The sequence below is a fragment of the Tenrec ecaudatus genome, chromosome 2 (assembly GCF_050624435.1).
Source record: "Tenrec ecaudatus isolate mTenEca1 chromosome 2, mTenEca1.hap1, whole genome shotgun sequence".
Lineage (NCBI taxonomy): Eukaryota > Metazoa > Chordata > Mammalia > Afrosoricida > Tenrecidae > Tenrec > Tenrec ecaudatus.
In genome coordinates, this window is record NC_134531.1 from 172,257,466 (window position 1) to 172,274,627 (window position 17,162).

The following is a 17,162-nucleotide window of genomic DNA, read 5'->3' on the forward strand; positions in this document are numbered from 1 at the left end:
ATTAACTTCCTTTTTTCAGAAACAGAATGGGATCATCTCAAATGTCCTTTGCTGCTCTGACCTTCCCTGTGAAGCAGAGGCAACAATCCTGTAGTGTCTCCAAGGGGCACAGAGGCAGCCACAGGGCCTGCTTACTTCTGGACCTGCTTCTGTCCCCTCCAGGTGTTCTTGCAGTGATGAAGCATCCTCTCGCAGTGTGCTAATAGACCCATCTGGGCAGCATATTAATTAAAAGCTCCAGGCAGCTCACCAGACTTCATCAGAGCATCTTGACTGCGTGTGGTGGCACACAACATCCTTTGGAGTCTCAGGCAGGTCTTAGCGTTTTGGATACTAGCTTTCTAAACCCAGTGATGGGCAAGATCCCTGCCTAGTGTCAACAGAGAAAAATGCCCATGCCTCTCACTGGTTTGGGACAGCAGAGGGCCATGGACACAGCACCGGAGTTCTTTCTTTGCAGCGTCCCGGCTCCTTTCTGGGCTCTGTAGGTTCCCTGAGAACTGTGCTTAGTGTGAAGTAACAGAGGGGTGAGCAAGAGCAGCGGTTAGGGTCTCTCTATGCTCCTATGCTATGAGAACACAGCAACAAAAGCCCAAACCCGCTGTCACTGAGAGTTGATTCCAATTCATAGTGGCCCTGTATAGGGTTTCTGAGATGTCAAAGCTGCCTCTCTAGCCCTGCCCCTACTCTTGCCCCCACGATCAACCTCTTCCAGCAAACTCCTAACTGCATTTGGGAGTAAGTTTTAACACCCATCTCTGCACAGATGTTTTCCCTCCTTCCTGTTCACCAGCTTCCACAAATGCCTGTGATGGGTTCAATCATAGCCTTTGGAGATGTCCATGTCCCTGTCCCTGTGCTACCCTCCGAATGTGCTACCTTCTTAGACAAAAGAGACTTTGCAAGACTGATGAAGGGTCTTGAGAGAGATTTTCCTGGAATATGCAGGTGGTTCCAATGTAATTACAAGGGTCCCTATAAGTTAAGTGAGAGGCGGACATATATATTATTACAGAAGATAAAAGGGTGATGATGTAAGCAGAGGTTAAAGTGATATGCTTTGAAGAAAGAGGAAGGGGTCACAAGCTAAGGCATACAGGCAGTCACTCATCGCCATCTAGCCGATACTGACTCATAGTGACCCTATAGGGCAGCGTAGAAGTGCCCCTCTGGGTTCCCAATGCGGTAACTCTTTATGGGAGTAGAAAGGTTAGTCGTGATTACACTGAGAAGCTGGTGATTTCAAACTGCTGACCTCGAGATTAGCAGCCCACCGTGTAACCACCACGCCACCAGGGCTCCTACACAGGCAGCGGCTAAAACGAGAAAGGTAGAGAAACAGAGCCTTTTCCTCAGAACCTTTAGAAGGAAACTGTCCTGAGGACAACTTTGATATGAGCCCGGTGTTATGGATTAAATGGCATCTCTCCCAATCATGTTTTGAAGTGCTAACTTGTGTACCTATACATATTATCCTCATTGGACATACGAGCTTTCTTTTGTTAAGCTAATGAAGCCATGGCAGTACAGGGTGCGCCCTAGACCTAGCCTCTTGTGGGTTCTAAAGGGAACAGAACAGACAGAGATAGACATGGAAGTAGACAGATGATAGTTGAGGATCTTCTATAAGCAGAGCGGTCAAGGGTCTCTGGCAGACAACAGAACAAGGAGAGAGGCTCACAGAGAAAACTGACAGGACCAAGACTCTGATTTGGACATTTAGTATTCAGAAAACAAAAGAAAAAGCAAACAAGCAAACAAACAAAACAAAACAACAAAATCAATGCCATCAGGTAAATTCCAGCTCAAAGCAACCCTACAGGACAGAGTAGGAACATCTTCTGAGATGTTAAGTCCTTATGAGAATAGAAAGTCTCATTGTTCTCCCACTTAGTGGCTGGAAGTTTCAAACTGCTAACCTCGGGGTTAGCAGCCAGATGTGTAACCCATTATTCCACCAGGGTCCCTGGTAGCTTTCAAAACTTGGAGAAACTAAAATTCGGTGTTATAAAGTCACCCACTAGAGGTATCTCCGTTTTGGTAGCCCTGGATGAGGAAGACTGCCAATGGAACGAGTTGTGGACCGGTAACTTCTTGAACTGCACGAGCATAGCTTTGGGTTGTCTTCAAGCACTGTTGGAGCTCATTTGTGACAGCAGCCATGGCAAATGAATGCAGCCACTGTGTGTAGCTTTCCTTGGGGGCAGCAGATGCTCTTACTGATCCTGATCGCGAGCTGTACTCCATCTGTGTGTAGACTTTGAGTTCGTGAAGGGGCAGCCCTGGGATGATTCATCTTGCCATCCTCCCATGCTGACAGAGTGTACAAGCTCAGTTAGTATTTCTTGAACAAATAAATGTCAGCACGGGAATTCCTGATATTTAAATAGCACATAATCCGGTTAGGGGATTGTCACTTGCATTTTATTTCCTTGGCATTTCATAAACCTGTACGGGTTTTATTTATTACCCCTGTTTTACAGATAAGAAGACAGACTCGGAGGGCTGAAGCTACTTTTGCTTAGAAACGGAAGGCTACTGTGCTGGTGTTCTTTCTGACCACCCCATACCTATTGCCCCAATGAGGCACATCAGGAAGAGCAGCCCGATGCAGAAGAAGATGTCTGTGTTCATACGCCGCTCGATCTTGCTGCGCTTGTACCGTGGGCCGCTGTTGTTCATCATGGCTTTTGTCTCATGACCTTTGGAAGAAAATGGGGAAATTAGTTCTTGTCTGCCCCTGGTGTGGAATGCACCTTTGGCTCTTTTCACTGAAACTTATCCTGAAAATGAGGCTTTAACCAGAGCTGTTCTTTTACCAGAACTTATCCTGCCGCAGGGAGGTTGCTGAGAATTGCTCTAGAGGCCTCACATAGTTTGTCAGCAGATATTTATGGATCATCTCCATATGCCAGGCAGAACTTCATCCCTGAGCGGGGTGGAGTGGTGGAGCTTCACCCCCAACATTAGGCCCAAGTAGCTCCCCTTCTATATGGACTGCTGTATAAAATATTGTATAAACAAGAAAGCTAAAAAACTACTGATCTCACATAGTCACCTCATTTTCCAGTTGGTGCAATTGAGAATCAGAGAGGAGATGGGTCTTGCCCGAGGTGAAAGCAAAAAATTAACATCAGAGGCAAAACTGAGAACCAGGATTCTGATTCTCAATCTATGTTTCCTTCTTCCAGCGCTCAGGGTAGGCATTTTAAAGAAAATAAAACCATTGAGTCAATTTCAACTCATAGTGACCCTAAAACTGCCCCGCCGGCTTTTCAAGGTTGAAATCTTTAGGGAAGCAGATGGCTACATCTCTCTCCCTCACAGAGTGCCCAGTGGGTTTGCACCACTAACTTTTCAGTGGCAACCAACCACTTAACCACTGCACCCATCACAGCTCCTTTAAAAAACAAAAAGGGCCCGCCCAAAAAACCAGAGCAAGAATGAAGGAAAAGAACATAGCAGGGGCCCTCACCCTCCCAGACACCTAATCATCCTGTGCAGTCACCTTGTAGTCAAAACACCCTGGTATGGGGTTAGCAACGGACCCACAGCCCAGTGGAACAGAGCTGAGAACTCGGAACGAAAGCCAGCCATCGATGGACAACAGATTTTTGACTTGGCATCAGTCTATTCGGTGGGACAGAAGGAGCCTCTTTAATAAATAGCGCCGGCAAAACTGGATATGCCCTTGCAGAAAAATGAAACAAGGCCCATATGTCACATCATGCACAAAAGCAAATTCAAAATGGATCAAAGGTCTAAGTGTTAAGCCTAAAATCATAAAATTCCTAGAGCAACTTAATGTGTGCATCAAAGTAGTATCCTTTCGTACTGACTCAGTGTGTATGCTGAGCTGCTCTGAGAGAGAGAGAGAGAGAGAGAGAGAGAGAGAGAGAGAGAGAGAGAGAGAGAGAGAGAGAGAGATATGGTAATCTACTTCCATAGAGGTCTCAGCCTTGGAAACCCTATGGGGTGGTTTCACTAAGTGCTAGAGGGTCACTCTGAGTTGAAACGGACTCATTGGAAACAGGTTCTATTTCCTTAAAATATGCCTGCCAGGAGCTAGAGGAAAGGAAAATAGATTGGCAATCAGAATCCTAGTTCTCATTTTGCCTCTGATGTTAATTTTTGAGCAAGACCCAACACCTCTCTGATTCTCAATCAAACCAACTGAAAAACGAGAATCTTCTGAGAAGCTGGGCTATGTGAAGAACTTGGCATCAGGATCAGAGGAATGATCATTAGCAAGAATGCAGGTGGTACAACCTTGATTGCTAGAGGACTTGAGCCACTGAAGACTACAGCCTTCGTACAGCAGGCCCAGAGGACCACATCCCTGCAAGGAGTGGCTGGGACACAGAGGGGACTGTGGGACCAACCACACCTTGTATCATGTTATCCCTTTACTGGAGCAGACTCCAACAGAGGACAAATCTGGGGAACATGGTGGGGACATAGTGCAGTCTGAACACCCAACAGCAGGGTCAACCAAGAAGGGAACATAACATATGAGCAATTAAAGCAAAGCAAAGCTAAGAAGCCCCTGAAGAGTCCCCAGGAATGGACTTCACGCTGGGAGGGGGAGATCCCCCAAACCAGTGGGGAGATAGCCATGAAGGTCAGCTAATAGACCTGGAATTATTCCCCCCAACCCCCAATCTTTTCTTTTCTTTCTTTTTTCTCCGTTTCTTCTTTAAATCTTTTTTTTTTTTTTTTGGTTTGGTCTGTGTTATAATTGGTTTGCCTACTTATGTAAGAGAGGCATAGGAAATAAGCCCGAGGAGAATGCAGTAGGATCAACGGTCCTGTGAGGATTTGAGGGGTAAGGGTGGTGGGGGAAGGGTGTGGGGAGCAGGCAGTGCCATATACAGGGGAACAACTAGGGAATTAGAGTAAACAAAAAGCATGAGATAGAGATCCTGGGGGTGTCAGAGCAACAGCAACCTAGCTAAGAGGAAGTTCAAAGAGGCAGAAATAGGGGGAAAGTGATGGTGGGACAGGAGGAAGGGAAAAGGAAACAGAGAAAGGAAACAGACCTAGGAAGCAAAGTAAAGGATAGAGGTAAAAGCATAGATGCGTACATATGTAAATACATTAACCCATAAAAAATAGAGGTATTAGCCTATGTACATATATTTATGTGGCAATACACTGTGGTAGGGGACAGACTTTGGGTCTCTGCTCATACCCTCCCTCAATACAAGAACATTTTGTTCTAACAAATCGGCAGTCTGAGATGCTTACCCTCCTGACAAAATTGCTGAAGACAAAACTGGTGCATAAGCAAATGTGGTGAAGAAGGTGGATGTCTCCCGGCTATTAAAAGATATAGCATCTGGGGTCTTAAAGGCTTGAAATTAAACAAGTGGCCATTTAGCCGAGAAGCAACAAGCCTACCGTCTGTGGGATCGCGAGGAGTCATCAGGGCTGGGTGATAGGCATCCGAAGACACATAACAAACAAACAAACAACAAACAAACCCTTATTGTTGAGAATGGAGGTGGGGCATGGAGCAGAGACCCAAAGCCCATCTGTAGACAATGGAACAATCCCCCACTGAGGGGCCACAGGGAAAGGATGAGTCAACCAGGGTGCAGTAAAGCATTAATGAAACACACAATATTCCTCTGGTTCCTTGAGGTTTCATCACCCACCCTCCCCCCATCATGACCCCAGTCCTGCTTCTCAATTGAGACTAGACTGGAGCATGTACACAGGTAGAGAAAAGAGATGGGGGCTCATGACACATGGAATCTAGGAACAGGTGTGGGAATAGTGACACCAGAAGGGTAGGGATAAGGGGGGGAGGGGAAGGGAGAAAGGGGGAACCGATAACAATGATCGACACATAATCAGACACCCTTCTCCAGGGGTGTATTTCTGTTTTCAACAGAAAACATAGGGGAAGGGAGAAAGCAGGCAGTGTAAGATATGAAAATAATAATTTATAATCTACCAAGGAGGTAGGAGGGTGGGCTGGGAAGAGAAGATAGGAAAATAATGGTTTATAATCTACCAAGGGGTATGAGGGTATGGGGGTGGGGGAAGGGAAAAAAGGAGGAGCTGATACCAAAGGCTCAATAGAAAGTAAATGTCTAGACATTAACGAAGGCAACGTATGTATAAACATGCCTGATGCAATCAATGTATGGATTGTAACAAGAGCTGTAAGAGTCCCCAATTAAAAAAATACAAAAGAAAAAAGATTACAGCCTTCAACAGGAATTACAACTCATCGTAAAGAAAAAACAAAAAATACCACAATTGTGCCGATGGATAGCAGTGAGATATATGGAGAAAAGATTGAAGTGGGCAAGGGTTTCATTTTGCTTGGATCCACAATCAAAGCTTATGGAACCAACAGTCAAGAAATCAAACAATGTATTGTATGAGATCTCTTTAAAGTGTTGAACATGTTATCAGGAGAGACCATTCCCTAATTTTGGAGCTTTAAGGAACCCTGTTGATGTGGTGGGCTGCTAACCATAAGTTCAAACCCACCAGCTGCTCTTTGAAAGAAAGACGAGTCTGCCTGCTCCTGTGATGATTGACAGCCCCATAAACTCACAAGGGCACTTCCACTGTGTTCGAGTTGCTGTGAGTCAGAATCACCTCGATGGCAGCGAGTTTGGTTGCGTTTGATACTATTACAGCTTTACATGCGTTGTCTCCTTCAAAGGGCACCCAATCCTTTTTTTTTTTTTTTGTAAATTGTTCCATTTAATTTTCACAGCAACTCAGTTTAGATACAGTAAGTTTTGTTGCCAAACAGCAATACAAAAATCACAATGACTCTAAAATGAGGCTACAAACTAAATATCCTGTAGAAGAATTCTAGCCCAAAGGGTGGAAAGTAGAAGAAAATTTAATATTCTCATATTATCTAGACATTCTGGAATCACTGAAGCTGGAAGAACATCCAAACTCTTGTCCTGAGATCATCTTTAAGCCTTAAACCAAAACTATCCCTGAGTTGTTCCTTAAATTAAACAATAATTTAGCTTATTTTGTAAACACTATCTCCCTTAAATAGCAAGCTCCTTTAAAAAAAGGTAATCATTTTATTGGGGGGCTCTTACAAGTCTTATAACAATCTATCATTCAATGGTATTAAGCACACTTGTACATATCTTTCCAAAACAATTTCTTTCTACTTGAACCCTTGGTATCAGTTCCTCTTTTTTCCCTCTCCCTCTTCCACCCTCCCACCTTCATGAATCTTTGATCAATGTTATATTATTATTGTTATTTCATGTCTTATGCTGTCTGTTTTACCCACCTTTCTGTTATTCATTCCCCTTCAGGGTGGGGGGACTATATAGCCAACCTTGTGATGGGTTCTCCCCGGCCCCCCTCATGATATTGATACTCCCACTACTGTCCTTTAGGGTTTTATCTGTTCTGAATTCCATGTCTCGAGAGCTCTTAACTACACCAATGTGTGTACTCAGGTCTAGCGGATTTGTAAGGTAGAACTGGGTCATGGCAGTGGGGGAGGTAACATTCAGGAACTAAAGGAATGATGTGTCCTGTTGGTGCTATCCTGCACCCTGGTTGAATTGTCCTTTCCTTGTAACCCCTCTGTTGGGGTTTTTCCAATCATCTACAGCTGGGCTTTGGGTCTCCACTCCAACCTCGCTCTTTCATATCAATGTAATTGTTTGTCTTGGATCTTTTGATTCCTGCTTCCGTCAACACCTCATGATGACACAGGCTGACAAGTGCACGCAATCCTAAGAGGACGGGACGATTACTTTTCTTGTTTTAGAGATGAAGACACAATAACAGAGAAGTAATTCAGCTGGTGGTGGCAGAGCCAGGATGAAACCCAGGCAGGCTCCAGGTTCCCTGCTAAGAACTACTAGACTATCTCAGGATGGCAGTGGGGCCTCAGAAATAAGACTTGTTGGCTGAATGAACAAATGCATGGTAACCAGTAAGCCAGCCAGGCTGGTCTGTCCCAACCATTAAAGTCTCTGATAAATATTCCTCTTCTCTCAGGCACACTTTCTGTCAGCTTAGGCTGAATTTTTCCTCTTTCAACATATAATTTATTTTTATTGTAATAATTATAATATGTTAACAGGATCATAGTTACATCATTCTCAAAACACAATCGACTTATCATCTATGTTTGGTCCCCAGCTTGCAATTCACTCTGAGTCCTCTGCCGAGAATATTCTTCCTTTACTTCTCAGGTAGGTTGGCACTTTCTTGTCCTGTGGGTTGTATGTAAATCCCATTCTTTTAGGAAGCCATTTCCATGATGCCTTCAACTAGGTAGGTGCCCTTGTCACGAGCTTTCAGAGAACTGTGACTTTCCCCTTTCAGTTCTGTGCCCTTGTCCCTGCTACCAGACCACAGGCTGGGCCCGAGTATCTTTCTGCAGGTGCCACAGTGCCGAGAACATGGTAACCAATAACCAGTTGCCCTCGAGTGGATATTCCAACTCACGGTGGCCCCATATATTTCAGAGTAGAGCTGTGCTCCATTAGGATTTCAATGGCTGATTTTACTTATATTAATTTTGTGTTTAATAGATCTCCAGGCCTTTCTTCTGAGGGCCTCTGGGTGCATACAAATTTCTACCTCTCACTTCTGGGACGTGATACCAAAGCTCACTGGCATCAACTTGATTCTTACTGTGTAGGGTTTCTGACGCTGTACATTTTTAAAGGAGCACATAGCCTCATCCTCTTCCCACACAGTAGCTGGTGGTTTTGAACTGTCAACCTTGTGGTTAGCAGTCCAACATTTATACAACGGCACTACCAGGAGATCTCGCGAAACAAAACACAAAGCAAACAAACTCATTGCCATCAAGCCTATTCTGACTCACAGTGGCCCCGAGGATAGAGTAGAACTGCTCCTTCAGTCTTCTGAGACCATAAAAAGCAGCAAAAAGCCTCATTTTTATGGAGGGCCTAGTGGAGTTGAACTGCTAACCTTGCAGTTACCAAATTAGCAGCACAACACATAAGCCGCTATGCCACCAGGGCTGCTTTAAGACATAACAGGAACCCAACTATTTGTGGAATGAGTTCATGAATACAAAAACCAAACAACAAAACAAAACTCACTGCCATCAAGTCCATTCCGATTCATAGAGACCCTATAGGACAGAGTAGAACTGCCCCCATGGGTTTCCAAGGTCAACTCTTTGTGGGAGTAGAAAGCCTCATCTTTCTCCCCAGGAGCAGCTGGTGATTTCGAATCTCTAGCTGCTGGGTTAGTAGTCCAGTATGTAACCCACCATGGTACCAGGGCTCCTGAATTCATGAACAGATACTTATAAATCATATCAAATGTCAAAGTTCAGGGAGGAGAGGGCAACAGTAACCAACCCACTGTAGGGAATCAACAACAATATCAACCACTAAGTCTTCTAATGGATTATCTGCAGGCATCCTCACAAAAGCCCTATGAGATAGATGCTGATTTCATCCCTATTTTAGAGGGGAGGAAAGCCAGGCTTAGAGATTGTAAGCCTCTCGCCCAAGGTCACGCAGCCAAGAGCTAAGATCCCAACTGTGACTCTCTTCAGTCGGAGTCTGTCCTCTGGGGCTGCTGAATTTTAACTACTGTGCTGTCTCCTCAGGAGTCGAATTAGAAAATGCTAGTCACATATTTTCTGTGCAAAATTAAAGAAAACCAATACATCAGCTCTAGCAGCGAATGGCTTTAATGCTGTGTAGCTGGTTGCTTTGTGGATTTAAAGTGGCAACAAAACAGTAGGAGTGAGCCAACTCCAGGCTTATTAAATTAGAGTCAAGTCGCTGCTGTTTTGAGGGCTTCCTGGGGCACCATGCGCTCTCTAGATGGTGTTCCTGGGCCTTGGCCTTTCCCACTGCCTCAGGCTCACCCCACAGAAAGGCCAGGGAGGTCACCCCTTTGCTCACTTGCTCGCCATTTTCTGCATGACTCTGTGGGATTCTGAGTTGGTTCTCAGAGGAGGCAGTGTGGTGCCATGGCAAGAAGGTGCTACAGTGTTTAGAATGTGTTTCTAGAGTCAGACACAGTCTGGCGCTGCAGATTCTTGACCTTGGGCTACAGGGAGACCATCTCAGCCAACTAAGGTTTCTTTTTACCTCAATGTCCCCATCTTCAATGGTGGCGGAAATGGTTGTGTGTTTATAGGGAGAAGGTGAACAACCGATGGAAAGCATCTAAAGTAGTTCCTGGTACTACAAAGTAGGGTCCAATAAATGTTTACTTGCACATTTTTAAGATTATTTTAGATCATCAAAATGGCAGCTGGGAGGTGCACATACGTGCACACTGGATTTTTCCTTTCAGAAAGCCCACTTTGGCCTTTCTGGACCTCTGGCTCTGAGGCTCTTGTTTTTTGTTCATTGGTCACTCTGGATGAGTCATTCCCAATCATTGGTGACTTTACCTCCTGTCCCCAGGGGATACTGGCTCTGTCTCAAGAATCTATTGATTGCCACAACTGGGGAGAGGGAGAATTGCAATTGGCCCCCCGTGGGTAGAGAGACCAGAGGGGCTGCTAAAATCCCTACAGGCCCACCTTCCACAACTGAGAGTTAGCCAGCCGCAAATGTCAAGAATGCAGTGGTTGAGACCCCAGCTGTTGGTCACACTACTAAAAATGATTACTACTGTTTGGCTCATAGTTTTAAAATGCCAGACATCGTGGGAAGTCCCTTTTCACAATCTCAATTGATTTTTATAATCCTATGAGGTAGGTGCTGTTTTTGTGTTTAAAGTTTAGCCAGCATGCTCTGGAACACGTGTCAGGTGAGTGGATTTCCATGCCAAGCAGCCTGACTCAGCCACAGGTCACCCTCTCTCCAAGTCTGTCCCTTCATCGCCTACTTGCTTGAAGCTTCTTCTGTGTTTCTCTTTAGGTAGACAAGCGAAGCACTAAGCATCCTTTTTTATTAGATTTCAAATTTTCAGTAGGTCTACCAGATGGTGTTGGGAGAAAGATGGGCTTACTACTCTCAGAAAGGAACAGGGTCACTCTGAATTGGCATCGGCTCAACGGCAGTGAATAGGAGTAGATCAGACGGCAGCGAGCTTGTTGCCGAAGCCCTTGTTAGAAGAGTTATCTGAACTGCCAAATACTACTCTCCTCCAGTTTAGGGAATGCAAACTAGATTGCGACATTATAAAAAAGCATCAACTATGTTTTCCTTTGATAACGCCCCAAAGTGAATTTTAGAGGAGATGGGTGTTTAAATGCTCACATATGCCCGTTAAAAAATGGAGTTTTATTCAGACCCAAACAAATCAATTCAAATTAAACAAACAAAAAATTAAGGAGATATCGAAGGGTCATCGACCTGGAGAACAGTGTTCACCAAAGGCAGACACTCCTGGGAGACTGCTCTCGAGCGGGAGGAACCGCTCAGTCGTTCACCTAGCAGCAGCTATGCACTAAGTACAAGCATACGGAGCCCTGAGAAATAGGTACGAGGGAGACAGAAGCCACGGGGCTGTCCTCAAAGACTTTGTACTTCAGTAAGAGGCGCTACTGTCATCTTGTTTCCAACAGAAAGCAAAATCAAAGTAGGTAAGAGAAGCGAGTCATAAAGTTAATAATGATAATACAAACCTAAGTACATAAACAACAACGAAAACTCATTGGCCTTTCACTTTGTTAGACACAGTGCTAGGTGCTCTCTGAGCACCGGGTTATTCAGTTTTCAGCATGCTCTGCAGCCAGGTACAAATGCTCTGATTGTACAAAGGAGGACATGGAGGTTAAAGGTGAAGCTGGGTTTGGTGAAGTTAGTCTTCAGGCTCTCGAAGGTAACTTCCATCTTGCTTTTATTAGTGTCACAGAACCAGAAGAGACGAGTGAATAGGGATTCCTCTCCTCATTTTGTCCATTAACTGAGAATCTGATTAAGTCTCCCATGGATTGAGTGAGCCTGATGACAAGCAGAGCTCAGTTTGCTTAGCGAGGCATGGGAAGAGACCTAGCGCTTTCCCAGTAGAGCTGTCGTGAGGCCTTGCTGAGTGAATGAGGAAGGACTTAGAGGCAGGGGTGGGGTAGAGAGTAGAGGAGAGACAATAAAGGAAACGGACAAGAGAAATTGTCCAGGGACAATGACCTGCATAGATGACAATGCCAACCGCCACCTCGGTGTTCCTGATGGTACAGCCTCGAAGCAGAAGACTCTCACTGCCGAAGCCAGTCCTGGTCTCATCAGGATGCTCCCTGGAATAAGGAAAGACAGGGACTGCTTAGTCTTTAGTTCATGTCACTAAACTGGAAGTGTTGCTTGAATGTGATCGTTCTCTTCCCTTCCAGAGGACGGATGCTGACTCAGAGTTCAATGCCGTTCACACTCAAGGGGACTCGTGCTCTCGCTGAGGAGGCCTGCGTGGAGGCTGGACAATCAGGGGGAAGTTCTACCCACTGGAGAAATCATCATTGAGCCACACAGCAAGCAGCAAGCTGTGCTAAAAAGCTTTGGCTTCCGTTTGCACGCTCAAAATGGGTGTTAGGCCAAAATGTGGGGACCAGGCTGGAGCTGTGCTCTGTAGGACACATCCCCATGCTCATTCATGTAGTTGCTGTGACCAGAACTGCACAAGATAGTTGTCCAAGGCCATAAAGACCCCAGCGATGCCCTCTTTCTATACCGTGAGCGGGGCCAGGGCAAGTCGTGGCTCCTCTTGTTCTGAGATACAACACTGGGTCTCTCACCTGTCCTAGACTTCCCAGCTCAGTCTCTCGGGAAAAAACCAGACCTCACAGGAGATGGGCAGTGATCTTTGTGTCCAGATTACTAGGAGGTCATTTAAGTCAGAGCGGGAACTTCCTCCTCCAGCCTGAGAAAAACATTGTAGTTTTCCACCAAACACTAGAAACTCCTATTTCCAGGAAGCACCCACTTATTACCTGGTGGCTGGTCTTTATTCTACCTGGATGCTATCCCTTTAGGATTTTCAGGAATTTTTACTTTAATTTTCCAAACATATGATTCAGAGAAAGGGTAAGTAGTCTCTGAGGATTTCTTCCTCGTGACAGTTCTTAAATACTCCATTTCTCTTGGTCTGGTCTTGCATGATGTTAGCTTCAGGACAATTTTATAAGATAAGCCATGTTATCATACTCACTTTTTATGATAGGGAAACAGAGGCAAGCTCATAGAGTTAGTAATGGTTGAATGGGATTTAAATGGAGGAAGTCTGACCCCCAAAGTCCTATACTGCTGCTCTATACAATTTTCAATGCTAATAATTACTTACCTCATTTATAAAATACATGAACTAACTTGGCAAAATTTGACTCTCAGAGCTCATGGAAGGTAGCAGATGATTACTTTTACTCAGGAAAAAGCTGAAGCGCAGAAAGACTTGGAGATTTTCCCAGAACCACACACCTAATACATGGGACATGATAGGACTTGGAAATGCAGGCCATTGGCACCAAACCTAATGCAAATCCATGGCAGTAGGCTTCCCATTGGGAGTCCTGGTGGTGTATTGGGCTATGCATTGGGCTGCTAACCATAAAGTCAGCAGTTCGAAACCACCAGCTACACCAAGGGAGAAAGATCGGCTTTCTAATCTCAAGAGAGTTAGTCTAGGAAGTCACAGGGCAGTTCTATTCTGTCTTATAGGGCTGCCTATTAGTTGGAATGAACTCAATGGTAGGGAGGTTTTGGGAGGGGTTCCATAGTAGTACCTCATGAACTGATCCTGAATCACAGAGCCATTTCCATTTCAGTTCTTCTCAGTCTATCAAGGAGGATGTCTGTTTGGTGCTGGTATGTCGTTGACCTACCTACTTACCACCTACGTACCTTACTCTTTAGCATTGTAGATTTGGGCAAGTAAGAGTCTTAGGAGAGCAAGATGGTGATTTTTTCTCTTTAAATCATTTTATTGGGGTCTCGTACAACTCTTATCACAATCCATCCATCCATCCATCCATCCATCCATCCATCCATCCATCCATCCATCCATTGTGTCAAGCACACTTGTACATTTGTTGCCATCATCATTTTCAGAACATTTTCTTTCTTCTTGAGCCCTTGTATCAGCTCCTCATTTTCCCCTCCCTCCTTCATGAACCCTTGATAATTTATAAGTTATTATTATTATTTTCATGTCTCACACTGACAGATGTCTCCTTCACCCACTTTTCGGTTGTCTGTCTCCCTGGGAAGGGGGGTATATGTAGATCATTGTGATTATTCCCCCTTTCTACCCCCACCTTCCCCCTCCCCTCCTGGTATCACTACTCTCATTATTGGGCCCAAGGGGTTTGTCTGTCTTGGATTCCCTGTGTTTCTAGCTCTTATCTGTAGCAGTGTACATGCTCTGGTCTAGCTGGATTTGAAAGGTAGAATTGGTGTCATGATAGTGGGGGTAGGAGAGAAAGCATTAAAGAACTAGCCTCTAGTTGTAGGAAAGTTGTATATTTCATTGGTGCTATATAGCACCCTGTGTGGTTCATCTCTTCCTGTGACCCTTCTGTGAGGGATGTCCAATTGAAAGACACTACTTTGACTTAATTGCACTAATGTCTGCTATTATCTTCTATGGATATCAAGTAATACTCGCTTCCCACAGGGCCAGAGACACCATTTTCTCTTTAGGAATACATTTAAGAAAAAAAAAAGTGTATAAAATTTGTTGGAAAAATATAGGTGTTTTGTGAATATTATACAAATTCCTAAAGCTGAACCAAGAAGGGCTGCAGTTTAAGACATACCATTACTGCGGCAAGGAGGGGGGGCCGGCAGTGGGTCGGATAACGAATCTTGCCGGTTGCTTGTAGTGGAAATAACATTTTTACGATGCTTTCAGGTGAGACTATACAATAAAGACTTCTACTGCTCCCAATTGCAATGTCCCCTTTTTACTGGGTAGTAGAAAAGGGTTAGCTGTCTCACAGCGATGGCTGCTCTAGTTAGTGCTCTTTGTTGATGGGGTGCTCCGGGTAAGTGAGTCTAGAGGGGTGTTTCTCAACATTGGCTCTACTAACTAATGGGATTGCCTGTTTTTCGATTGTGGGGACTGTCCTGAGCGGTGGAGGAGATGTAACAGTATTTTGGGCCTCTACTTCCAGATGCACCTCTTCTGCTCTGTGATGTCAACCGAACACCTGTCTGGACATTGCCACCTACCTGTGGGGGTAGAGAGCGGTGAGGCAAACTGTCCTCAGCTGAGAACCACTGCTGCAGAGAGCACTTTCTGTGTAAATGTTGTGTTCTCCAATCTAACATCCATCACCTTGAAGACAGTCTGGCCGTCACAGAAAAACGCCCCAGTTAGGGGGCATCTGGAGACTTGCTTGAGGGGGAAGGCACTGGACTCAGGACATTCACAGATGCAAGACCCCGCCATCTGAATTGTCCTTTATTCCACGTGTTGGTTATCGGGCTGATCAACTGGCTGATAGGGTTTGTCCAGGAGGCCTGGGCAGGTGAGAACAGACCGGTCTCTAGTAGTAGGCACCAGGGAGAGGAGATCCTGAGTTGAGCAGAGCTGGAAAGGTGTGGCCCTGACCTCTGTCTGGGGTGGATGGGACCAAGCCCAGGTTGAAAGCGGAGAAAAACTGCAGCTGGCATCAGTGCAGATAGAAACCCAACCATACGGCCTCTCTGTAAGAGGGCAAGGAGGATGACTGGAGGCATGACTGATGTGGCATGAACCGAACGAAAACATCTCAGCCCCAAAGGGTGCATCCGTGTTAGGCCGACAGGTGAGCCCTCCTTTGCCAGGTGCCTGTGAGCGAGAACTTCACTTCCCTTCCGGTTCAAGCCCTTCTCTCCTGTCTCTATCTGCTCATTGTCTGTGCATTAAGAACACTCTTTGCCTTTAAGCACTGCTCTTTCTCTTGGGTTGTTCGCATCTCTTCCCCTCTCTTGTTCCTCTTCGTGTCCCATAGGACCTCAGGAAACGTGGGCTGAGAGACACACAGGCGTCCACACCCCGAGACGTCTCCCGATGGCTCACGTCACACCTGCATGCTAGGGCAGCCGCTGCACCCTGGCGAGCTCTGCACTGCTTGGCCATGGACGGCAGCGCTTTGGAGTAGAAACCAAAGGCCTGAATTTAAGTCATGGCTTTGTCTTGACCGTGCTGTGCGGTGTTCTGGATGACCCTTCAAATGTTGCAGAGTAGTATGTTCCCATCAGGAAAGTGGGAATCGTAATAGGACCGCCATTCCCTGAGTTGTCGTGAAGGTTAAACAGGGTGAAATGGCTCTCTCTGCTGCTGAAAGCACTGCATTTGGACACTCATTCACACTGGCCACCCACCATCGCTCTGTGTTTGCGCCAGCACCAGTTCCCACGTGGTGGGAGCAGAATCCCCATTTGACAGCTGGCAGAACCAAAGTTGGGGAATGAAAATAACGAAAAGCCAGCAGCAGCAGCCACCCTTACCAGGGCGCCACGTGCACGGCCAAGTAAGGACACGGCGTATCCCAGGCAGCTTACGCCTGCGCCGTGGGTATTAGACGCTTTAGTTTAGAGACAACAACGCCAGTTGTCATTAACTTTACTCCGACTCCTAGTGATGTCCGTTATGCCAGAGCTGAAGTCCTCTGTAGAATTTTCAACGGCTGGTTTGTCAGAAGTAGTTTGCCAGGCCTTTTTTCTGAGGTACCTCTGGGTGGCCTTGGACGTATAACATCTTAGTTAGCAGCCCAGCGTAGTCCAAAGGATCCCAATCTTTACTTTCCAAATGCAGAAAGAAAAGCCCAGGGAAGTGAATTTAGTTACCCAAGGACCACACACCGTGTAGGTACAGAACCAGGTGTTAAGCCCAGCTCTGCTGAACTCCAATGCCTGTGTTCACAACTTCAATGCAAGCCAGGCTTCCTTTAGGAAAGCCATCTGAACTTATGTCTGCCTCCTTAGGAGCCAGGATGGCGAGACTGCACCTCATGCACTTTGAACTTGTTTTCAGGAGGAACCAGCTTGTGGAGAAGGACACGGTGTTTGGTCAAATAGAGGGTCAGTGCAGAAGGAAATCACTAAACAAGCTGGGTGGAAACAGTGGCAACAAGGATGGGCTCAGACATGGCAAGAGTGGCGAGGATGGTGCAGGCTCGGGCTGTGTCATGTTGTGTGCACAGTGTAGATCGGGGTTGGAAGCACCACCGGCAGCCTGGACTGAATCAGAGAGCCGTCTTGCTTATGATAGGAGTTCAGCAGAGGTCTAAAGAC

The 17,162-nt window shown here is 45.7% G+C and overlaps 1 protein-coding gene across 1 annotated transcript in view; it reads right to left on the bottom strand.

Annotated features, from left to right (window-relative positions):
• The window catches only part of ATP10B (ATPase phospholipid transporting 10B (putative)), a 144,653-nt gene that overhangs the window by 89,599 nt on the left and 37,892 nt on the right, over positions 1 to 17,162 (bottom strand). The window contains exons 4-5 of the mRNA XM_075542721.1: positions 12,084 to 12,190; positions 2,571 to 2,702 (exon numbers count right to left, since the gene is read on the bottom strand). Coding sequence (XP_075398836.1) covers positions 2,571 to 2,702; positions 12,084 to 12,190 — 239 coding nt within the window. The remainder of the gene's footprint in view (positions 1 to 2,570; positions 2,703 to 12,083; positions 12,191 to 17,162) is intronic.